At 45.4% G+C, this 24,723-nt stretch overlaps 1 protein-coding gene across 2 annotated transcripts in view; it reads right to left on the reverse strand.

Moving 5' to 3' along the window:
- Positions 1-24,723, reverse strand: part of MYOF (myoferlin) — a 173,061-nt gene that overhangs the window by 92,053 nt on the left and 56,285 nt on the right. For both annotated transcript variants that reach the window (XM_050802713.1, XM_050802712.1), the window contains exons 6-13: positions 10,107-10,273; positions 9,321-9,449; positions 5,010-5,072; positions 4,876-4,926; positions 3,707-3,737; positions 3,109-3,224; positions 2,276-2,402; positions 329-432 (exon numbers count right to left, since the gene is read on the reverse strand). In XM_050802713.1, coding sequence (XP_050658670.1) covers positions 329-432; positions 2,276-2,402; positions 3,109-3,224; positions 3,707-3,737; positions 4,876-4,926; positions 5,010-5,072; positions 9,321-9,449; positions 10,107-10,273 — 788 coding nt within the window. The remainder of the gene's footprint in view (positions 1-328; positions 433-2,275; positions 2,403-3,108; positions 3,225-3,706; positions 3,738-4,875; positions 4,927-5,009; positions 5,073-9,320; positions 9,450-10,106; positions 10,274-24,723) is intronic.

Raw genomic sequence — 24,723 nt, forward strand, 5'->3', positions numbered from 1 at the left:
GATGGGTGCGGCTGGCCAGAGAGCTTGCCTAAGGTTAAGATAATGTTTGGACCTGAAAAGCAGTTCCAGAAATTCAGTGGTAGCCTTCCCTATGTTAATCTCTCAAAAGACTGAATTTTCTAATTTGTGTTCTGCATACTTTCCACTCCAAAATAAACCTGTGGAGAAGTCTGGCGTGTTCAGACTCAGATAATCTGTGTTCCCGCAGAGTGCCCGGCCCATCAGGGGGCTATTTTAACAAAGAGTAAGTAGGAATTCACTCCAAGGAAAGCACAGTGGTTTTAAATACTTATTCTTAGCAGCATCTGCATTTAGATCATGTACGAACCTTTTTTCCGGCAAAGGAAACTTCTACAAAAGGATCCACGAGATTTTTCTTATCTGCATTGCCTCCAAATATTTCCTTTACTGTCTGTGAGAAGGCATCATCCACTGAAAGGTGATAGTTATACAGCAGAAATGAAATTCAATTCTCTTAAAAACAGCAGAAATTTGGCAAAATTTTAAAAGTTCTCTTATACATCAAAATAGTTGCAACAGGCTAGGCGCAGTGGCTCATGCCTGTAATCCCAGCACTTTGAGAGGCCAAGGCAGGTGGATCACAAGGTCAGAAGATCAAGGCCATCCTGGCCAACGTGGTGAAACCCCTTCTCTACTGAAAATACAAAACTTAGCTGGGTGTGGTGGTATACGCTTGTAATCCCAGCTGCTCGGGAGGCTGAGGCAGGAGAATTGCTTGAACCTGGGAGGCAGAGATTGCAGTGAGCCAAGATCATGCCACTGCACTCCAGCCTGGTGACAGAGCGAGACTCAGTCTCAAACAAACAAACAAAATTAGCCAGGTGTGGTGGCACATGCCTGTAATCCCAGCCACTTGGGAGGCTGAGGCACGAGAATCACTTGAATCTTGCAGTTAGCCAAGATCAAGCCAGTATATGCCAGCCTCCAGCCTGGGTGACAGAGTGAGACTATCTCAAAAAAAAAAAAGACTTGATCTTTTACGGAGGAAAAAAATACAACACATTTCATTCAGTGAGAGTAAGAGATGATTCTCAAACTCAGGCCTGCTTTCAATCGGGAGAAAGGTACTATAGGTCAAAATGATATAGTCCTAGTCTTTTTCAGAGAAATTCAAGAAAATTTGGCATAATCACAAATAATACACTTAACTACAATCTACAGTTGATTAAGCTAAAAAGTAAATAGAGATCAGGATTTTAATTTATTTACTTCATTTTATGTATTTCTTTCTTCTTTAAAAAAAAAAAATAGAGACAGAGGTCTTGCTATGTTGCCCAGGCTGGTCTTGAACTCCTTGCCTGAAGCAATCCTCCTACCTTGGCCTTCCAAAGCGCTGAGATTATAGGCATGAGCCACTGCATCCGGCCCATTTGACACATTTTTGAGAGAAAGGTGGGTATGGGGAGGTCCTACAATACCATCTTTTAAGACCATACGATCTTAAAAGAGGAAAAGGATTCCCAAGAAAAGCAGCAAATCCTGAAGAGACCCATGGCCTGTATAGTGGGTGCAGCCTCCTGGGGACTTGGAGAAGGATCCCATGTCCCAGAGCCCAGCAGGAACCAGACAGGCCCAGCAAGGCAGATAGGAGGCTGGGCCATCAGCCGTGACAGAGGGATAACCAGACTAGTTCCTATAAATGGAATCACTAGAAGCGATCGTGACGTTACTACCCTTTGCTCAGCACTTTTTTTTTTTTTTTTTTTTGAGATGGAGTTTCACTCTGTTGCCCAGGCTTGAGTGCAGTGGCATGGCTCACTGCAACCACCGCCTCCTCGGTTCAAGTGATTCTCATGCCTCAGCCTCCCAGGTAACTGGGATTACAGGCACCTGCCACCAAGCCCAGCTAATTTCAGCTATTTTTTTTTTTTATAGCTGGATAGCAAACACCTTGATTTGATAACAGTTCACATTTTCATTTGGGATGAAAGGGATTGGAAGTGCTGACTGCTCATGTCTCTTTAGCATCCTCTGGAATAAAGAGAAGATACAGAACATTGATAGAAGAAGAGAGAGAGCCAAATGGGCCAAAGGCAGGTACTCAACAAGGAACACAATCAGCAACCAACTGGCTGTGCCATGAGCCTGCTCAGGTAGCTTTCAACGGGACCAGAATGAATGAAAATAAGCCCATGAAGCCCTTTCAGAAGAAAAACATACGATAGGGACACCAATCACTATTAGAGTTTGATTTTAACACATCTCATCACGTAGATAACCGACAATTCTGGGGCAAGATTAAATCAGTACATACTCTGGGGAATGTCCTCAGCTCGGTAGATTTTCAGCAAGAAGGTCACCCACCGGAGGGCGATGCCAGCAGGGAGTAACAAATTACTCTCCACATCATCACTGTCATTATCACGATCTCGTCTCTCAGGCTATTAGGGGCACATGATTTAAATTATACATACAGAAAAGCAGCACTTGGAAAAAGCCAGATGAATGCTTATAAAATGAAACCATTCAGAATTGTTTCCATTAGGACTTCCTGTGTTTGGGGCTTAAGAGTTCAACCTGCCATCAACCACCAGTTTTCCTTCAACCTCAAAACTGCTCCACAAAATCAATGCTCATATTTTTTTGTATCTTTCTGTCATTTTATGAGCACCAAATAGTAAGAGAGAGAGAGAGAGAGAGAGAGAGAGAGAGAGAGAGAGAGAGAGAGTGTGTGTGTGTGTGTGTGTGTGTGTTTCTGATGTCCCTTCAACTTCTCTCTGGCCACTTCTGCACTTTGCCGCCCAGTTTCCTAGAATAATCACTAACCATTTAGGTAGCAATGCCTAATTCTGCAAGTAAGTCATGCTTTCTAGATAAAAGCAGTCTTTCTAATGATGCAAGGACATTGTAAAAACAGATGCATCTTTTCTCAATTAAACGCTCACTCATAGACACCAGATAGGAGTCTAAGCAAGCTAGAATGATAAGTCCATGATGAAGAAAAGAACAGCTTTTGAAGAACAGGGGCAATCAGAGGGTACTGACGGCAAGCTGTGCTCCATTTCACAATTACCCATGCCCACAGGCTTAACTCTTGGTCTTCTTTCTTAGTGAGAAGTGTAGAAAGTAGAGAATGTAAGGACTCACAGGAGGCTCATCTCCGGTTCCCAGGACAAACATGCTGACTTTCATATAACCTTTAGAACCTGAACTGGTATCTTCCGGGTCATTGAGAAGCAGCCACTTTCTCATGACAGCATGGCCTAAAATAGAGAAGGAGTAAAAGGAAAGGGACATGCTAACGAGATGCTGATAGGTCTGTGATTCCTCTGCCATAAGATAAACTGCATTTTCTTGGAAGCCTCCTCATGACACACCAAATTCCCCAGATGAGTCTCCACTTTCATGTCTTGTTTTTTACTCTCCCTGTACACCACCCCCACCATTCTGTCCTCATGTGACAAGACTAAGCTGTACCAACTAGTTTTATAATTTAATTTTGATAAGGTCAGAATATCCTCACGAAACATAGAAATCATCTATTTTGAATGTTAAGATAAAAAAATTAGACATTTGTACTAAGCTACTGTTATTTATTCCCACTAAGCATCCTCTCTTCTCCCTAATATTTTTTAAAAATTCCTTTAATTCTTTGATCCCCCAGATTGTCTTGATTCCTGGAATCATCTTCAGAGTTAGAAGGAATGAATTTAAGACTTCAAATTGATGGGAGAATATTACTTACCAGGTTCATCATAAACAAATCCAACATCAATCTGGGAAAACAATAATCAAAAGTAGTCTAAGTAGATTTTAAAATCAGTCTAGTCACTTTAAAGAAGCCATCATTATTATATGTCAATATCATATCTTGATTACACTTAAATTTCCTTGGGACCCAACATTTCCATCTTATCCTCTGTATCCCCAGTGCCTTGTCTGATGTGTGGCACATGGAAGACTCTCAGTAAATCACTATTGAATGAATGAGCTAGTCTTAGGGCTGGAAGAGACCACGGAAGCAAAGTGACCAATATGTCCCAATCTGCCTGGGTTATTCTCAATTTTACCACTAAAGTCCCAGGCAAAGTGGGACCATTGGTCATCCTACAGAAATTCACCTGGCCCAGTTTCCTGTCCAATTCTCCTCCTCTTCCTCCTGCTCCTCCTCCAGCTAATGCTACTCTTAATATAACCATTGATTGTGTACTTCAGTGTGCCAGGTACCGTGCTAGGTGCTTTACACATACCATCTCATTTACTTTTCTCAATCACCTCATTTTACAGATGAAGAAACTGAGGATCAGAGAGATTGAGTTCCTCTGGGACATGTGGCTACTTGGTGGCAGACAGGGTATGAACACAGGTCTGCCTGACCCAGATCATCCTCTAGGACTTCTAGTGACTAGAGCTCCTTTCTTGGAGAGACAGCCTATTCCACATAGAATTGCTGGGAAGAAGCCAGCCGAGAATTTGTCCTTTCATTCCAGTGAGAGTTACTTAGAGAAACATCCTGAATATCTTGCCTTGTTTGGCTTTCCTTTCACACTCTGCATTTATCATAACTGGCTTTACAGATGGAGCTCTGGGGCCCCCAGTAAGTGGAGGTGGATGGTGGGCTTCTTGCCATGGTCAACACCCCTTCCCTCTGTGGCAGTGGATTCGCTTCCATCCACAGACACAACCCTGGGAAGGGCCCTGATATGGCAGCTTCAGGTCATCTTACTTTGAGAGCTCTGTTCAGTGTTACACTTTGGAAATAGACAAGCCCCAGGCAGCCTTCAGCAAGCGTCATCATGCTGAACCCTTACACATTCCCAAGATGCCACCAAGATGGGTACACAGGAATCACATTTCTATTATGAAAGTTCTCATCTTTCTGTAAGTTGAATGAAGCAGACTGTTGTCACCCACCTTAAATTCCCCCATCAGACAATCTGCCCGCAGAGAGTGAGAATTATAAACCTGCAAGAAAGAAGAGTAGTGAAGAAATGATTGGCTTTGCCTGGCAGTGAGTGAGCAGTACCTTCCTACGCGCTGACCCTTACCCGGATGCTGATGATCTCATCCATCAATTCAGAAGGGGTCATGTTGACATTGTAGAAAAACAACTGCCAAAACAATAGAGCAGATGTTTAAATGTTAACAGGGGATTCGGATTTAGTGGGATCTGATGCTATAATTTTGGGGGCCCTCCTAAAAAAATACAAAACATAAATTCAAAATTAGTTTTGACCATGTGAACACATGGCAAGGCCTGGAGTTTAAGCCCTGGAGTTTAAGCTTCATGGTAAACCTACTTCTTCATGTTGGAAAAAGGAGAAAGGAGTCAATAACAAATACAGCATTTAGTTAACTAAATAAAATTGTTCACCTGGGACTAGATATCTAAAGGCTAAATGATGTAAAGATCCAAGCCTAAGCAGGTATAGGGGTACACCTCTGTAATCCCAACACTCAGGAGGCTGAGATGAGAGGAGTGCTTGAGCCCAGGAGTTCAAGGTCAGCCAGGGCAATATAGTGAGAAGCCATCTCAAAAAAAAAAAAAAAAAAAAAAAAAAAAGAGGAAAAAGATCCAAGGTGACTTCATGTTGCAATGCTTACTAAAACAATTGCTTACAGCTGGCATGACCTGGCGTGTGTTTTAAATTTCTCTGACATCTTTAGCTCTGTTAGTGTCTAGTGACTCTAATTTTACTCCAAGAAAGCATCTTTAAAGACAATTTTGCCCATTAAATTAAGTTAGTGCCTCAGCAAAGTCAATATTGACCACATTGTAAAAGCTAATTTTAAGAAGGTTGATTCTTGGGATATGAATATTAGGTATATAGGAGGTTTAACCATGTTAGGCTAATAAATGTTAATCCTAAAAGAAAAAGATTGAGCATTTATTCCAGCTGAGACTTTTTCCTCCAACTTTTTACTTAGGAATATTTGTAATCTACAGGAAAGCTGAAAGAATGGTAAAATAAATACCACCTTTCACCTATGTTCACCAATTGTTCCATTTTTGGACACTTGCTTTATCTTTCTCTTTTTTAAACTGAACCATTTGTAAGAATGTTCTAGATATCATGACACTTCACCCCTTCAAAATACATTTACATGCATCTCCTAAGAGCAAGGACATCTTCCTATATAATTGCAATACCATTATCATAACCAAGAAATTTAACATCTAACATACAATTTTCACATTTCTCCAATCATCCCTACAAAAAAACTTTAGCTTTTCAAAGAAATCTAGGATCTATGCAAGAATCATACATTGCATTTGGTTTTTGAGTCTCTTCAGCTTCCTTTTTATAAAGAACAGTGCTATTTCCTTCTTTGTTTCTTGTGTTTTTCCTTGCTTCTTGTTCTTCTTTAAATAGAGATGAAGTTTCACTATGTTGCTCGGGCTGGTCTTGAACTACTGGCCTCAAGTGATCTTCCTGCCTTGGCCTCCCAAAGTACTGGGATTACAGGCATGAGCCACCATGCCCATTGTTTTGTAGAATATCCCACAGTCTAGACTTGGGTGAATGTTTCCTCACTTGGATGCAAATTGGCCATTTGACAAGACTTGACACAGGTGATATTGATCACTTCCATTATACCACCTGAGGACACCACATCATTTTTTTTGTTCCCATTATTGATGATAATAAGTTTAATATTTGGTTAAAAAGATATATACAGGCTAGGATTTTTTTTTTTTTTTAAGACAGTCTTGCTGTGTTGCCCAGGCTGGAGTGCAGTGGCATGATCTTGGCTCAATGTAACCTCTGCCTCCAGGGTTCAAGCAATTCTCCTGCCTCAACCTCCCAAGTAACTGGGATTACAGCCACCCATCACCATGCCAGGCTAAATTTTTGTTGTGAGACAGAGTCTCACTCTGTCACCCAGGCTGGAGGGCAGTGGCCTGATCTTGGCTCACTGCAACCTCCTCCCAGGTTCAAGCAATTCTCCTGCCTCAGCCTCCTGAGTAGCTGGGACTACAGGTGCGTGCCACCACACCCGGCTAATTGTTTGTATTTTTAGTAGAGACAGGGTTTCACCATGTTGTCCAGGCTGGTCTTGGACTCCTGATCTTCAGTGATTTACCCACCTCGGCCTCCCAAAGTGCTGGTATTACAGGCGTCAGCCACCATGCCTGGCCAGGCTAGAAATTTTTTTAGTAAACCTCTTATATATATATATATATATATTTGTTTTTAATCATCTTACTTTTGTTTCTCCTATCCCATACAATTTTTTTATTGATTAAGGTACTGGTCTTCTCTTTTGCCAAGGGAGCTAATCCCCCTCAAACTCATTAAAATGGGAAATTTCTAAGGAAGGTGGAGATGTTTGCTGGGCTCCTGGGAATGCAGCTGAGTCAACAGGAAACCTGCATTATCAATGCATCGACAGGGTTTACGCGTTAGGCCCAAGTAATCCAGCATCTTGCCTCCTCCCCTCCCCATCCAGTTGTGCCCTCAACGTGAATCTCTCTGCCTTCCCCCAAGTCCATTTCCAGTGCCCCATCTCTGTGCAGCCCCTACCTCTCGTGAGAATGTGTATACTACTGTACTTGGCTGCCTGCTGTCGTCTGCGATTCCTTTGATGGGGAGAGGTTATAGGTGAGAAGAAAATGGGGCCTTCTGCAGAGCTGGAAGCCAGTTTGAACAAAGGGGAAGAAAGAGAAATGCTGCATGGAAGAAACCATGTCTTTTCTGAACAAAGAGGAAAAAAAGAAAAAAGGACAAACGCCAGGGTTGGGATTAGAAGCTACAGGGAATGAAGAGGAAGTGTGATAAGACAGGCCTGGGCTGGAGAGCAGAGCAGGAGATACAGGCCCGAGGAATCCCAGAAATGTGTCTCCTCAGCACAGTTGGGCAAGACTCTGAAAAGTTCCCTAAATATATCATTTCTCCCCACAGCCCAGTCACAGAGTTTTGTGGCATTTGAGATGGTTGTCAAGGTATCGCGTATTTTTGTGGAGTGTTATAAAAGAGGGCAATAGAACAGGCTAAATTCTCACTATGGGAGGCAGGGCACAGTGCCTCACGTCTGTAATCCCAGCACTTTGCAAGGCCAAGGTAGGCGGAACACCTGAGGCCAGGAGTTTGAGACCAGCCTGGACAACATGGCAAAACCCCATCTCTACTAAAAATACAAATATTAGCTGAGCGTGGTGGTGTGTGCCCGTAGTTCCACCTACTCAGGAGGCTGAGGTGAGAGGATTGCTTCAGCCTGGGAGGTGGAGGTTGCAGTGAGCTGAGATTGCACCACCACACTCCAGCCTTGGCAACAGAGCGAGACTCTGTCTCAAAAAAAAAAAAAAAAAAAAAAAAAAAAAATCAGTATGGGGGGCAAAACAAACAAAACCCCTGTGTGCTAATAACTGATTTAACATACATTATTTTTGCAGCCAAGTATGTTTTGACACCTCTAAAAAACTGGATTAGTCACAGAGAGTTGTCCCTCAGAGACACCTTGCTAATCAGAATAAGCAAAGGTAGATTTAGGAGACATCGCGTCCTCTCTCATAAGGGTCGAAGGGATCCATCAGGAAGGGATCATCAAGAAGCTGTCACAAAAACACCAGAAAGGCAACAGCATCTCTGAGAGCCACTGACAGATGGGACCAGGTACTTTTTTTTTTTAAAGGCATCTCATTATATTGCCCAGGCAGGTCTTGAACATCTGGGCTCAAGCACTCTTGCCATCTCAGCCTCTTGAGTGTTGGGATTACAGGTGTGTACCCCCATACCTGCTTAGCCTTGGATCTTCACATCATTTAGCGTTTAGATATCTAAAAGCTAGATACCTTTTAGATTGTCCCAAGTGGACAACTTTATTTAAGTAAATGCTGGCTGGGCGCAGTGGCTCACGCCTGTAATCCTAGCACTTCGGCGGTGGGTGGATAACTTGAGGTCAGGAGTTTGAGACTAGGCTAACATAGTGAAACCTCGTCTCTACTGAAAATACAAAATTAGCCGGGTGTGGTGGTGCATGCCTGTAATCCCAGTTACTCGGGAGGCTAAGGCAGAGGGATCACTTGAACCCCGGAGGTGGAGGTTGCAGTGAGCCGAGATCACGCCACTGCACTCCAGCCTGGGCAACAAGAGCAAAACTCTGTCTCAAAAAAAAAAAAAAAAAAAAAAAAAAGGCTACATTTGTTACTTACCCATTTCTCCAGAAGTGGGTTTACCACAAAGCTTAAACTCCAGGGCTTTGTCCAAGACCCTGCCATGTGTTCACATGGTTACACCTAATTTTGTTCCTGTGATCTCTGATTGGAACTCAGTGGTGTCTTCACCCGTGAAGCTGCTCCCATGTTTCCCTCCCCTGTGGGACTCGTGAGCAGAAACATGCCCTCTCAACCCCTTTACCTCATCAAAAAATGGGTTGTTTCCTCTCTTGATTCTTGTTCGGTGTGTCTGGCCACAGACGTGAACTTTGACCACAGGCCTTATGTTGTTGCCACTTAACTGTCGGCCCTCAATCACCCGGACGCGGATCTGCAGCACAGAAGCGGGGTGGTCACCCATCCTTTCCCAGCACGTGGGATCCTTAGGCTCCTCAGGTGTTGCTTCATTTCCTTCGCCTACTACGATTGCTAACACCAGGCCAGGGCAGCGGTGTGGTACACCAGGTGCTACCAATTGGGCGGGGCCACGTGGGCTCATTCCCAAGACGGGAACTGGGGTTGGGTTACAGAGACCAAGAGCAGCTGTGGGGATGAAATCATTCAAAGCCGGCCTGGGAAAGGGCAGGGCAGGTGGAGGTCACTGCTCAGACTCCAGCCGGGCACCTGGTCTTGCCGAGCCTAGTGATGAACCAACTCCACAGCTGCCTCCCAAGTCTAAGACAGTGCCCAGAGCTACGAAAAAGACAGTGTTTGTGCTTCTATTCTTTGGTTAGCTCTTTCCTTCTGCCAAAGGGAAGGAGAATTACAGTTTTATTTCTCTGGAGACTGTCATCTGGCTGGACTAAACCCACTTGTGCCTGCAGAAGAAAGATGGAGAGCTTTGCTTACTGGGTTTATGCACTGACATCTCCCTTTACTGGTTGAGCCATTGTCCATTGGAATAGGTCCACTGAAACATCACTGCAATTGCCAGCAGATGGGCAGTGTGAAGATTAAACAAAGATGCAGAGCACCAGGCCGTTCCTACCTGGAAGTCCTGTGGCTTATTGGACAGCATCCGCCGACTGTTCTTTGCTTTGGTGAGCCTCCGAGCAAGCTGAGCTTCCGACACCGTCCCAACTGGGCCCTTAGGCCCAGGGCCCCTGACTGCATTGTCCAACCTGTCTTCATCACCTTCATCTTCTTCCCCATCTCCTAAAATATCAGAAAGAAACCGAGTGAGGGATAGCCCTTATCCTGTAAATGTCCGAAGGCTCAGGTTTCCAGGACACAGTTTTGTCTGCCATCGTGTTTTAAGTGTTCCTAAAGTGGCAGGTGGAGGAGATCCTCTTGGTGACATTGACTTGGGACTTCTTGTGACTTGGAAAAATTCTTTAGGAAAATGTGTTCACAGTGCATCGGGGCTCTTGCTCAGGCTGCCTTCAAAAGAGACCAAGAGAATGGCAGAGATCACAGGGACAATGAGAGGAGGTGGCACCATCGCACCCAGCCAGGGATTGCTAAGTTCTCATCAGTGTTAGGATGGAGAAAGGAAGAAACGCTATGGAACACTGAAGTCTTGCAAGGACAGGCTTCAACTCCATCCCTCCCACTGCAGATCTTTTCTCTAGAGATCTGCTAGTGAACTATTTACACTGTTTCCTGCTTGAACCTCCTAATTCACAACTGCTCTTTCCACCCTCATGGCAGAAAAGAAACTCTCCTCATTTTCTTGCCAAGCACCAAGGTGATCATCGTGCTCTCCCTTCCTCCTCCTGGCTTGTCACTTTCACACACACGTGTCCTCTCTTTTCCCCCCCTACCTTTCCTCTGCACTCAGGAAAAGGTTTACCTTGCTCAGCAGGGTGAAAATCTCAACCCTCTGACATGCATTAGATCCTACTACCTCCTGAATATTTTCAGGCTCCCCAGATGTCTCCTCTCTCTTGTGTACCTCCAGGGGTTCCGTCTCTATTGCAGCCTTTCCTATGCCTTCAAGTAGACACAGATCTTTCTCTCCCCACAAAACCAAAAACCAAAAATCAACTCTGCCCACTACCTCTCCCCTTTCTTTTATTCACGAGTTCTTTGAAACTCACTGACAAACTTTAACTTTTCTTTTCTTAATACACAAAGAGTTAAAACTTCTGGTAATCTGTACAACATAATCTAAGAGAGCCTAGAAGACAAGCCACCCTGTCTAGAACGCTGCTTTTGGATGCTGAAACTCCTTCTCTACGATGCAAGATCATGAAACAGATTTAATTTCCACAGTCACCTGTCAGTCATTCACATCCTGGTATGAATGAGTTTCATCAGATTACTATGTAGCATGGCTCTTGAAATCTTGGGTTCTGAAGCTGTGCAGCCTGGGCTCAAATGCATTCCCCACCTTCCACTTTCCAGCTATGTGAGTCTGAGTAAGTTTCTTAATTTTTCTAAGCTTCAGTTTCTTCATTTGTTAAAAGGGTAAAATAATGGTATTTACCACAGGATGACTGTAAAGGTGTAATTATCTATAGCTGAAGTCTTTAGCACAGTATCTGGCATGCAGCAGCACCCAATAAATTAACTTTTTATTTTTCAGTTTTGCTGTGTAATCAGTTTCAGTCAGTGTCTTTGTCTGTTTGGGCTGCTATAACAAAATACCGCAAACTGGGTGGCTTTTAGACAACAGAAATTTATTTCTTATGGTTCTGCAGGTGGGGAAGTCCAAGATCAAGGCACTGGCAGATTCGGTGTCTGGTGAGGGTCCACTTCCTGGTACACAGTTGGAGCCTTCTCTGCCTCCCACGGTAGAAGGAGCAAAGGAGCTCCCTTGGGCCCATTTTTATCAGGGCACTAATCCCATGCACGAGGGCTCTGCCCCCGTGACCTAATCACCTCCCTAAAGGCCCCACTGCCTAATACCATCACCTTCAGGGTTAGGATTTCAATGGATGAATTGTGGAGGGACACAAACATTCAGACCATTGCAACTGGAAGGGGCTTCTTCTGGAGCACAGGACATTTCCTGGAACCAGCTATGTGGGGCATGGGGATGGGGCACTAGAGTGGGCAGCACAGCAGGCAGGGGGCCCATAGTGAGGAAGAGGCAGCCACCAGGGAAGAGGGGGCCTCCATATGCACTGCTTTGCAATTTAGCCCAGGGTGGGCCCTGCTCCTCACCATCCATTCATTCATGCTTTGCCCATCCTAGCCTGGCTTCTGTTCTTCAAAGCTCAGTGCCCTTTTCTGTATCTTCATATTGGATCTTCCACAGCCTTGAACACCAGTGCTCATATACATATTTTTAGATCATGGCAGCTCTCCTCCCCTGATCTACTTTTTTGGGTTCTTCTGTGGGCCCCTGTTTTTGTCTCCTGCTCATTGAGTGTGACTTCCTACTCTGTCCTCCGATCCTTTGACTCAACACTCTCTAGATCCTCACTTCACACTTCCTTCAAGTAGCCATGGACCTACAGAACGTTGTCCTAGAAGGGACCTTAGAGATCCTTCATCCAACCTACCCTTCACCCCATTTTACGGACAGAAAACCTGAGGTCCAGAAAGCTGAGGCAACTTGCCTGTGGTTAAGTGATTAGAAGCTGAGCTAAAACCAGGACCAAGTTTTCACCCTGTCTCACTGGTTTAAAACTGGATTTAAAACCAGGCTGCAGGTGAAGGACATGTTGTCCTGCTAGTACCTCAACATCTTTTTCAGGCTACTGAGAAAACCTCATGGAAGCCAAAGATAAGGAATCTTTGTCCTCTGCAAGATGATCTGGGCCTCCTCTTGCCTAGTCTTGAAGAGACGTCAAAAAAAGGGCTTACCTGGTTTTTCTCTTAGGGCACCTGAATGCAAGCTCTTGGAATCTTCTTTGTCCTACTCTCTACCAGGTAAGTTCCTCTCCTCCTTCATTTTCAGATGAAACATACTGTCTTCCAACACACCCTCCCTACCTTTTCCAGATGGAGTGAGTCCCACTCTGTCCTACCCACACACATTGTTCTTTCTAGTCCTTGCCACACAGTCTTAGACCTGCTTGTCAACCCATAGGCTTCCCCTACTCCCAGGCATTTCAGAAGCAGGGAGCTTGCCTTTGTTTCTTTGTATCTGTTGGGAACAGGCCTTCAAATCTGGCCATAAACTGGCCCCAAAACTGACCATAAACAAAATCTCTGCAGCACTGTGAAGAGAAGAAAGATGAAAGAGCTTTTCGTGATGTTCACGGTGGCCATGATACCCACGTTGAAGGTTGTGGGTTTACTGGAATGAGGGCAAGGAACACCTGGCCCACCCAGGGCAGAAAACCGCTTAAGGTGTTCCTAAGCCACAAACAATAGCATGAGCGATCTCTGCCTTAAGGACATGTTCCTGCTGCAGATAACTAGCCAGAGCCCATCCCTTTGTTTCCCATAAGGAATACTTTTAGTTAATCTATAGAAACAATGCTTATCACTGGCTTGTTGTCAATAAATATGTGGGTAAATCTCTGTTCCTGGCTCTCAGTTCTGAAGGCTGTCAGCCCCGATTTCCCACTCCACACTCTATATTTCTGTGTGTGTGTCTCTAATTCCTCTAGTGCCACTGGGTTAGTATCTGCCCCATGCCTTACAGAACACCTTACATAAAGTATATAGAAAGGGCTTGATAAATGTGGAATGAGTAAATAAATGGGAAGGGAAACAGGATCCCAGGCACAAATGTGCCTTCACATTTGAAAAACTACTGAACAGCTCTCAGAAAAGAATACCTAGACGGCCGAAGGGGTGCTCCTCCCAACCTTGGCACCAGCCTCAGGGAAGCACTGGGGGCCAGGCGCCTTCCCTCTGCAAACCTGTCCTGGACCAAAAAATGGCTGGGGCTGATAGCTGTTGGTTTCCTCCAAACGACGAAGACGAACTTCCTTCCGTCATCCTGGGCCTAAGTGGGACTTCTTCCTTGCCTTAAATTATACCATTTTGGGCCAGTGATTGTTTATGGCAGTAAGCAGGAGAAAAAGTCGGGGTCAATCATACCCCTTTGCAATGCTGGACTCTGGACAAGTACTCATTACATTCTCAATGGATGCTCTAGAATCAGCCTGCAGATAACGAACAGCCAATTTCTTCTGGGAACATCTTCCGCTATTCAGACTTTAGGCTAAAGGGATGAGTCAGAGGAAACCAGCCTAAGCCATGGTGACAGCCAGCTTCTGTGCCTTGCAGCAGAAGAATATTCGAGCAGGAAACCTCCCCTTTATGTGGCAGGAAGCTGCAGGGGATTAAACAATGGTATGGGCTCCACAAAGAATGCTATGGGTTCCACAAAGAATGAGGGGGCCCCTACGGCACTGTTAAACACACCCTCATGTGCAAGCTGTGTCATGAGCAAAATGCTAGCAGTTGTGCTGGCAGGCCCTGTTCATGAGACCCAGGCATGAGTGTGATCCACAGCCAAGTGGATCTACAAAGAGCAACTCTTTCACCAACACAGAGGGCCACACCAAGTCAGCAATCTCCCACTGAACAGGAAGCTGCTGGTTGTATTAGCTTCTGAAGGCTGTCGTAAGGAAGTCCCACAAACTGAGTGACTTAAAACAATAGAAAGTTATTATCTGGCTAGGCGCAGGGGCTCACACCTCTAATCCCAGTACTTTGGGAGGCCGAAGCAGGAGGATCGCTTGAGCCCAGGAGTTTGAGATCAGCCTGGGCAACATAGGGAGACCCCCCATCTCTACAAAAAAATTTTTTTAAAACTAGCCAGGCGTGGTGGTGCACGCCTGTAGTCTGAGCTATTCGGGAGGCTAAGGTGGGAGGACTATCTGACCCCAGGAGGTCAAGGCTGCAGTGAACCATGATCATGCCCTTGCACTCTGTCCTGGGTGACAGAGCAAGGAAAGAAAAAGAAAGAAAAGAAAATAAAGAAATATGTTCCCTGACAGTTCCAAACCTTACAAGTATAAAATCAAGATGTTGGCAGAGACGTTCTCCCTCTGAAGCCTCGAGGGAAAAATCCTTCCTGTCTCTTCCTAGCCGGTGGCTCCCAGCAATCCTAAGCATGCCTTGCCTGTGGCTGCATTACTCCAGTCTCTGCCTCTGTGGTCACATGGCCTTTCTCCCTGTGTGTCCTCCTCTCTTCTCATAAGAACAAGTTGGCCAGGTTCAGCAGCTCACACCTGTAATCCCGGCACTTTGGGAGACTGAGGCGGGCAGATCACCTGAGGCCAGGAGTTCAAGACCAGACTGGTCAACATGGCAAAGCCCCATTTCTACTAAAAATACAAAAAAAATTAGCCAGGCGTGGTGGTGCACACCTGTGGTCCCAGCTACTTGGGAGGCTGAGTCACGAGAATCGCTTGAACCTGGAAGGCGGAGTTTGCAGTGAGCTGAGATCATGGCACTGCACTCCAGCCTGGGCATCAGAGAGAGACTCTGTCTCAAAAAACAAAACAAACAAGGAACAATAGTCACTGAATTTAGTGTGACTTTATCTTAACTAATTACATCTGCAAAGACCCTGTTTCCAAATAAGGTCATATTCAGAGGTTCCATATAGACATGCGTTTTAGAGGGCCACTATTCAATCCACTAGAGAGGCCATCTTTTTTCTTTTTTTTTTTTTTTGAGGTGGAATCTCACTGTGTCATCCAGGCTGGAGTGTAGTGGTGCGATTTCAGCTCACTGCAACCTCTGCTTCCCGGGTTCAAGCAATTCTCCTGCCTCAGCTTCCTGAGTAGCTGGGATTACAGGCACCCACCACCACACCCCGCTAATTTTTGTATTTTTAGTAGAGACGGGGTTTCACCATGTTGGCCAGGCTGGCCTCGAACTCCTGACCTCAAGTGATCCGCCTGCCTCGGCCTCCCAAAGTGCTGGGATTACAAGCGTGAGCCACCATGCCTGGGCAAGAGGCCATCTTTTGTATCTTTCCAGTTTGCTTCCTCTCTTACTCCAGCCCACAGGCAGCCTCAATCTAATGAGCACACTGCCTTCCCTGCTCCCCACTTCCTCCATGTCTTTGCTTTTCCCCTAGTCCAGGTTAGATCCCACCACCTGACCCTGCAACCACCCCACTGCATGCCCCTTGATCCCTTTCCGCCTCTCACTTCACTGTGCTTACCTGGTTTATTCAACCCTCCACTGACGTCACCTCTGCACCCAGCCAGCTGAACTTGGCTGGGAAGCACAGACATCTTACTGGACTGGTCTCACTTTAATTTCCTGATCACAAACTGTAAGTGTCCTCACGTGGCTGCCGGGACATCTTACCACATTTCCAAGACATCTATCCCAAAGCTTTCTTGGATCCTGGTCTGAGATGGCCACTAATTAACCAGCACAGTCAAATCACTTTATCTTTCTGAACTGCCACCTATTTTGCATCTTGAAAGCTTCCAACATCCTTTCTTTCTCATTGTCCACTATTGACCTGTCTTCTTATTTCATTGAGAAAATAGGCAATTAGAAGAGAATCTCCACATCTTTCCAATTCCAAATCAATCATCTACCTGTATCTGTTGCCTTCTCTCTTGCTACAATTAGTCACTGAACTATCTGTGCTCCCTGACTTGAAGCCAACTCTTCCACATTTGCACAGATCCTATCTCCTGTTGCTACTCAAGTTTCGCCTCTGCGATTTCTGCCTCTTTATACGTTCATCATTTTCCCCCTTTCTACTGGATCATTCCCATCAAAATATAAACATGCTGAAATATCACCGAGCATTTTAAAAAACAAAACTTTCATTGACTCCACAGTGCCTCCTACAGTTACTGCTCCATTTTTCCTGCCCCTCTTGGGAGCAAACTCCCCAGAAGAATAATTTTTACTCACATTCTTCACCCTGCCTCTGATTCTCATGCTTCTTCCAGCCAGCCCTCTGCCCCACTAGTCCACCAAAATTCCTCTTGTCAAGGTCACTCAAGACCTTCATGTTGCAAAATCCAGCGGTCCAGCCTTAGGTCTCTTCTTACTCAAACTCTCTGCAGCATTTGTTCATTTAATCCCTGAAACACTTTCTGCTCTTGGATTCAGCCTATTTGAACTAAAGCGTAGCTGCTCATCCTGGCATTCGCAAATAGAAGTAATCACCAAAGAAACTTCTCTTGGCCGGGCATGGTGGCTCATGCCTGTAATCCCCACTTTGGGATGCCAAGGTGGGTGGATCACCTGAGGTCAGGAGTTTGAGACCAGCCTGGCCAACGGGGCAAAACCCCTTCTCTACTAAAAAAAAAAAAAAAAAAAAAAAAAAAATACAAAAATTAGCCAGGCATGGTGGCATGCGCCTGTAATCCCAGCTACTCGGGAGGCTGACAGGAGAATCACTTGAGCCCAGAGGCAGAGGTTGCAGTGAACCGAGATCGTGCCACTGCACTCCAGCCTTGGCAACAGAGCAAGACTCCGTCTGAAAAACAACAACAACAACAAAAAAACTTCTCTCATCCCGTCTTCTTATAATACATGAACCCTGGCTTTGATCAGGCTTTTTTTTTTTTTTTTTTTTGAGACAGAGTCTCGCTCTTTCACCCAGGCTGGAGTGCAGTGGCACGACCTCAGCTCACTGCATCCTTCACCTCCTGGGTTCAAGGGATTCTCCAGTCTTGACCTCCCAAGTAGCTGGGACTACAGGAGCACACCACCACGCCTGGCTAATTTTCGTATTTTTAATAGAGACAGGGTTTTGCCATATTTGCCAGGCTGGTCTTGAACTCCTGACCTCAAGTGATCCACCCACCTCAGTCTCTCAAAATGCTGGGATTACAGATATGAGCCACTGAGCCCAGCCATGACCAGGCTGTTCTAATAGAATCACAGAACTTGGAGCTGGAGGAGACCCTACATATTATTAAATCCAACCTCCTGATATTGTAAGAAAGGAACTTGAGGCTCAGAGAGGTTAAGTGACATGCCTACTGTCACACAGCTTGATAGTGGAGCCAATGCTCAAATCCAGATCTGTTGATTCAAAATGGTTCAAGGTTCCTCACTGTCCCTCTCTGGCTATGACAAGCTCTTCACAACTCCCTTGTAGGAATGCCATCCTGCCTCTCCAACAATTATAATGTCACTTGGTCAAATCCTACCAAGCTTCTGACTGCATCTAACACTGACCTGTCTCCTTTCTGAATATCAGTAACCGCGTGTGTGATCCACTCTTCTTTACTTGTGACGTTTCCATTAACATTTAGAAATGGCTCTCCATCATAGCTCCAGCAATGTAATCATTCCTGAGATGTATTGTGTCCTCTTTCCAGAAGCTCAGCAGCAATATTCCTGCCAACTGCCCTGTGTGCAGTCACTTATGATAATGACACTTGCCTACGTGGCTTCTGTCCACCCACTCAGTGCTGAAGAGTTGGCAGCCCTAGAGGACCTGGTGATACAGTCAAGTTTGCCTTTGGCATCCCCAACTGCGCCTTTCCCCAGTGCATATCAATGTCCCTTCTTCCTCCAGGCTCCCACACTCTTCTCTAGTACCACTTCTCTCTACCAAGCAGAAGAGAGTGGGCTATCAGGCACTCAGATCTCACATGTCACCAGATCTGCAGGTCATTGTCCCCTCACCTCCATCACTCCGCTTTGTCTGCACCTTGCCAGGGAGGGAGATCCTTGTTAGAGCTCCCCAGTGAAGGCAACTCCTAGGAATGGCTGAGGAAGAGGAGCACTTACTGGTCACCCTGGCTGGACTGGGATCTCCTGGCTGGAACACAGACCCCACTTCAGCCCCTGGCAGCCCCCTTTATCCAAACATTCTCCCTCTCCACTCATCTCCTCCCGGGCTCAAACGATTGTCCCACCTCAGCCCCCAGAGTGGCTGGAATTACAGACGTGCATCACCACACCCAGCTAACTATTTTTGTTTTTTGTAGAGTTGGAGTCTCCCTATGTTGCCCAGGCTGGTCTCAAGTGATCCCAGACTCAAGCGATCCTCCTGCCTCAGCCTCCCAAAGTGCTGGTATTTCTGGCATGAGCTACGGTACCTGGCCTCTGCCTTTGATCCTAATTCTGCTTTTCAAGATGAAGTCTTGTTAAATGGTGGTACTGGTTAAGCCAGAATTTTATCAGTTTGAGCCAAAGGTCATTGCCCAAGCACAACAAAGGGCTAATATCATATTATCTTCAGTGTAAGCTGAAAGGACAATGCAGAACAGGAAAGAGTAAGTTTTGAAGCAGGAAAACAGGTAATATTTTGGAGATAACATATTTTCTTAGCAGGAATGTAGAATAATTTTTTTCTGAATTTCTAAAATGTTAGAAGTTTTATAAATAAATGTTTGTGTCCTACTGAAAGCAATTCATTACCGCACCCCAATTCCTGAGTAAATAACACTAAATGTGCCCTAAGAATTTTCTAGCATATTCTAATACATAGACCAGAGCAAAGGTACCACGGAGGAACGTAAGAGGTAGGGATGCAAACGCAGTCCTGGGGGCAGTTGATGAATCAGCCTGTGAGCCAGCCTAGATAACAAAGCCCAGAGAGCTGTCTCCCTCTGGGCAACATCACGTTCACCAGGTGAAATGTACAACTGCAGCATTTCTCAAGTGAAATCTGCCTCTATCAGGCTCTCCATACGGACTGGGGACTCCCCTCCACATGAGCTGTATTAAACTCTCTGGAGATGGGCGCCAGATGACTGCACGTTTAGAGATCTCCCTTGATGAGTTCCCTGTGTCTAAATATTGAGAATCACTTGCTTATGATGAGCACTTTGATTTTCCTAAACATCCTAGAAAAAAATTGGACTAATATAATCAGTTTACTAGACAAAGCCACTTGATTAGAAACCCAATCCTGGAAACACGGCCTGCAACAATCTTCCGGCACAAGGATCATTTTCCAGTTCAACACGGACCAAGTCAGTCCCTTGTCATGGAGCACCTTTCATGGAGCCCCATGGTCTTCCCATCAAGGACAAATGTCTCAGCCTCGCACCTACAGCCCTCAGGAACATGCTTCCCTTTCAACACACTTCTGAATGAGCCAGGAGCTATGGCATATTCACTGGTGTTCCCCAAAATGCACTTCCTTTTTTTCTTTCTCCCCTTTTTTTTGTTTTTTTTTTTTGAGATGGAGTATTGTTCTTTCGCCCAGGCTGGAGTGCAGTGGCACAATCTCGGCTCACTGCAACCTCTGTCTCCTCAGTTCAAGCAATTCTCCTGTCTCAGCCTCCAGAGTAGCTGGGATTACAGGCGCATGCCACCATGCCCAGCTAATTTTTCTATTTTCAGTAGAGACAGAGTTTCACCGTATTGGTCAGGCTGGTCTCGAACTCCTGACCTCAAGAGATCTGCCCGCCTTGGCCTCCCAAAGTGGGGATTATAGGCATGAGCCACCACGCCTGGCCGAGGGAAATTTCTTTGGTGATCACTTCTATTTGCGAATGCCAGGATGAGCAGCTACGTGTTGGTTCAAATAGGCTGAATCCAAGAGCAGAAAGTGTTTCAGGGATTAAATGAACAAATGCTGCAGAGAGTTTGAGTAAGAAGAGACCTGAAGCTGGACCATTGGATTTTGCAACATGAAGGTCTTGAGCGACCTTGACAAGAGCAGTTTTGGTGAACTAGCGGGGGCAGCGCGCCTGGCCCCAAAACGCCCTTCTTAAAAAAAATTTTTAAACCATATTCAATGCCCACCTATCATTCACTCACTCATTCATTCACTCAACCAACCAAGCATTTATTAACAATTATGACTTCTCAAGGGCTGTGCAAGGCACCACAAATACAGAGCTGAAAAAGTACTTTCTGAAAGCAGTTGTTTCCTGTATAACGATTTGGTCAATCCTCTCGGGAGGAATGTATTACATTCAGCTGTGGGCTACAGTTATTCATGTTTATCTCTTACCTTCCTACTGAACTGCAAGCTCCTTGGTGGCAAAACAATGGCTTTCTCACCTCTGTATGTCCCACAGTCAGGTGTCATTAATGTTTTCTGAACTAGATCAAATTTAATTTTAAGGCTGGGCTTGGTGGCTCATGCCTGTAATCCCAGCACTTTGGGAGACTGAGGCTGGCAGATGGCCTGAGGTCAGGAGTTCAAGACCAGCTTGGCTAACATGGTGAAACCTCATCTCTACTAAAAATAAAAAAATTAGCCAGGTGTGGTGGCGGGTGCCTGTAATCTTAGCTACTCAGGAGACTGAGGCAGGAGAATCCCTTGAACCCAGGAGGTGGAGGTTTCAGTGAGCCAAGATCACGCCACTGTACTCCAGCCTGGGCAACAGAACAGAAACTCCATCAAAAATAATAATAATAATAAATTTTAAGCAAATGACTTTCGGATTCATGGAATGAAAGACATTTGAAGCGGTGAAGTCTGGCTATGAATGAGTTTTTCCATGTCTATGTTTGGACAGAGCACAAATTTAGCAGATGGTGCTTCAAAAATAGACATAAGATTTCAAAAATAGTTTCTTCCAGCTATGGGAACGTAGGCTCTAGTTAAGCGGACTGACAGCTGGCGAATTAAGTTGCCATGGTAACAGGTTTTCAGGTCAAGCCTGGAGACTGGGTCAGCCCTCTTCTCTGTCACGGGAACAGTCTGCCAGGGAGGTCAATGAAAAGAACATCTTTGACAACACACACTTTCAGTCAAGCCACCAGTGCCCCAGGGTCTCTACCTTGTGTCATCTTCATATAAAAGCTCTAAGAAAGCATTCCTTAAAATAGAGCCCCTCAGGTGTTCACTTTCTGTGATATGTGATCATAACTAGCTTCTTTAAATTGCAGGGGCAAATTTTCCTAAGAATATTCACTTTTGTGTTCCAGCATAAATATTTCTAATATCTCCTCTGCAGGAGCCACTATGTGGATAAGAACCTTTAAAATCAGTAGCAGAAGTTGCTGGCAGTGGTTATCTCAGGAGGACGGAACCAAGAGATTTTCACTTTCTGTGTCATGTATCTCTGTGATGTTTACATTTTATTAAGCAGAGTTTTTCTTTTTTCTTTTTTTTTCTTTTTTTGCTCAAGGAAAGAAAAACAAGCTTAAATTGTAAGAATCTGAAAATATATAAATTAGAAGAAGCAGACATTACTTTTATATAGAACGGTAAAGTTTTAGGGTTTAAGAGTCGGCCGGGCGCGGTGGCTCAAGCCTGTAATCCCAGCACTTTGGGAGGCCGAGATGGGCGGATCACGAGGTCAGGAGATCGAGACCATCCTGGCTAACACGGTGAAACCCCGTCTCTACTAAGAAATACAAAAAATAGCCGGGCGAGGTGGCAGCGCCTGTAGTCCCAGCTACTCGGGAGGCTGAGGTAGGAGAATGGCGTGAACCCGGGAGGCGGAGCTTGCAGTGAGCTGAGATCCGGCCACTGCACTCCAGCCTGGGCTACAGAGCGAGACTCCGTCTCAAAAAAAAAAAAAAAAAAAAAAAAAAGTCAACTGAGGCCGGGTGCGGTGGCTCAAGCCTGTAATCCCAGCACTTTGGGAGGCCGAGACGGGCGGATCACAAGGTCAGGAGATCAAGACCATCCTGGCTAACACGGTGAAACCCCGTCTCTACTAAAAAATACAAAAAAAAAAAAAACTAGCCGGGCGAGGTGGCGGGCGCCTGTAGTCCCAGCTACTCGGGAGGCTGAGGCAGGAGAATGGCGTAAACCCGGGAGGTGGAGCTTGCAGTGAGCTGAGATCCCGCCATTGCACTCCAGGCTGGGCGACAGAGCAAGGCTCCGTCTCAAAAAAAAAAAAAAAAAGAAAAGAGTCAACTGAAGGGAGGCCGGGTGCAGTGGCTCATGACTGTCATCCCAGCACTTTGGAAGGTCAAGGCAGGTGGATCACTTGTGGTCAGGAGTTCAAGACCAGCCTGGCCAACATGGCAAAGCCCTGTCTCTACTAAAAATAAAAAAACTAGCCAGGCATGGTGGCACATGTCTGTAATACCAGCTACTCGGGAGGCTGAGCACAAGAATTGCTTGAACCTGGGAGGTGGAGGTTGCAATGAGGCGAGATTATACCACTGCACTCCAGCCTGGGTGACAGACTGAGATTCCATTTCAAAAAAATAAAATAAAATAAAATAAAAAACAAAGCAAGTTAATTGAAGGGAAAAAAAAGCAAATTCTGGGCCAGATGTACTGCTTCTGTCATTCAGGTGTGCAATGCCAAGAGGTATGGATGTCTTGCTGTTCTCTGTCTCATATTTGTTTGTCTTATATTCCCCCAAGATTGTAAGTTGTTTTTTTCTCCTGGTGTCTTTCCCAGCAGGGGGTTCCAGTAGGTGCTCAAAGACACCTTTCCTCAGTTGAACTGAATTACCATGTGATACAGTTTGGATATTCGTCCCCTCCAAATCTCAGGTTGAAATCTGATCCTGAGTGTTGGAGGAGGGGCCTACTGGAAGATGTTTGGGTCATGGGGGTGGATCCCTCATGAATGGCTTGGTGGCTTCTCTGCAGTAATGAATGAGTTCACCTGAGAGCCAGTTGTTTAAAAGAGAGTGGCACCCTCGCCTCCTCTCTCATTTTCCTCCTCTCTGATCATGTGATGCTGGCTCGCCTTCCCCTTCCTCCATGAGTGGAAGCTTCCCGAAGCGCTCACCAGAAGCACAGGCCGGCACCATGCTTCTTGTACAGTCTGAAGAACCATCAGCCAAATAAACTTCTTTTCTTTATATCTTACCCAGCCTCAGGTATTCCTTTATAGCAATGCAAACAGACTAAGACACTGTGTTAGGGAAAACAAATGTTTTCCCTTGAAGCATCTAGATAGTTGAGGCTATTAGAAGTTTTTGTTTTGTTTGGTTTGGTTTGTTTTAATGCTGAAGGAAAGTTTCTCTTAGCCAGATTAGGAAGCCGACATACAGAACGCCACCCTTGACCCAGCCCTGGCAAATATTCATTTTGTAGAACAAAGACAGCACTTCCAGATCAAAGAGCCCGGTTTATTTTCTGTAATAAAGAAATTTCATACCACTTCTCGGCCTTTTGGCTAAGATCAAGTGTAGAAATTTCACTTTGTCATCTTGCACTTAAAAATAAAATTGCCCTGCAAACACAGCTCATTTGCAGACCAACCCTTGGTGACCTTCTTTGTTTGAAATCCAAATACAAGGAACCCAAGTTTTGGTTTATTTCCTGTCTTGATTTCAGACTTCTGATTTCCAGAACTGCGAGAGAATGTTTCTGTTGCTTAAGCCACCCAGTTTGCAATAGTTTAGGACAGCAGCCCTAAAACTAACAGGGTCTAGCTTAGGAGAAACGACAGAATGAAGAAAGATGCCCTGATCTTTCCAATTCAGAGGCTACTCCAGATAGCCCATCAATGAGGGCTGCCTCGTGCAGGCCAGAAAGCGCTTAGTGCCCTTCCCACACAGATACAAATGCTGGTGACAACAGTCATCGGCAGGGGAGGTCCGAAGGAAATGGGTGGGACTACTCGGTTCTGCACCCTATGGTGTTATTGGTGCTGGCCTGTGTCCTCTGTGTTTCGTGGGTTTTTTTTGTTTTGTTTTGTTTTGTTTTTTGTCATCACTGGTGTGGAAGCAAAGGGAGCCATGGATATTCTTGAGTCACTGCAGGGCATCTGCAGTGCTGAGTGTCCAAAGCCAAGTAGTATGCTCAGGGTGCTGCTAGGAAGAGGGTGACGGGCAGAGCATACTGCTGATGTGCTGGGGCCATCTCAGTCTTGTTACCAAGAGGAAGCCAGCTAACCCTCACTGGAAACTCACGACTACTTAGTAAAAAATGGGCCAAAACA

This window comes from Macaca thibetana, chromosome 9, assembly GCF_024542745.1.
Source record: "Macaca thibetana thibetana isolate TM-01 chromosome 9, ASM2454274v1, whole genome shotgun sequence".
Lineage (NCBI taxonomy): Eukaryota > Metazoa > Chordata > Mammalia > Primates > Cercopithecidae > Macaca > Macaca thibetana.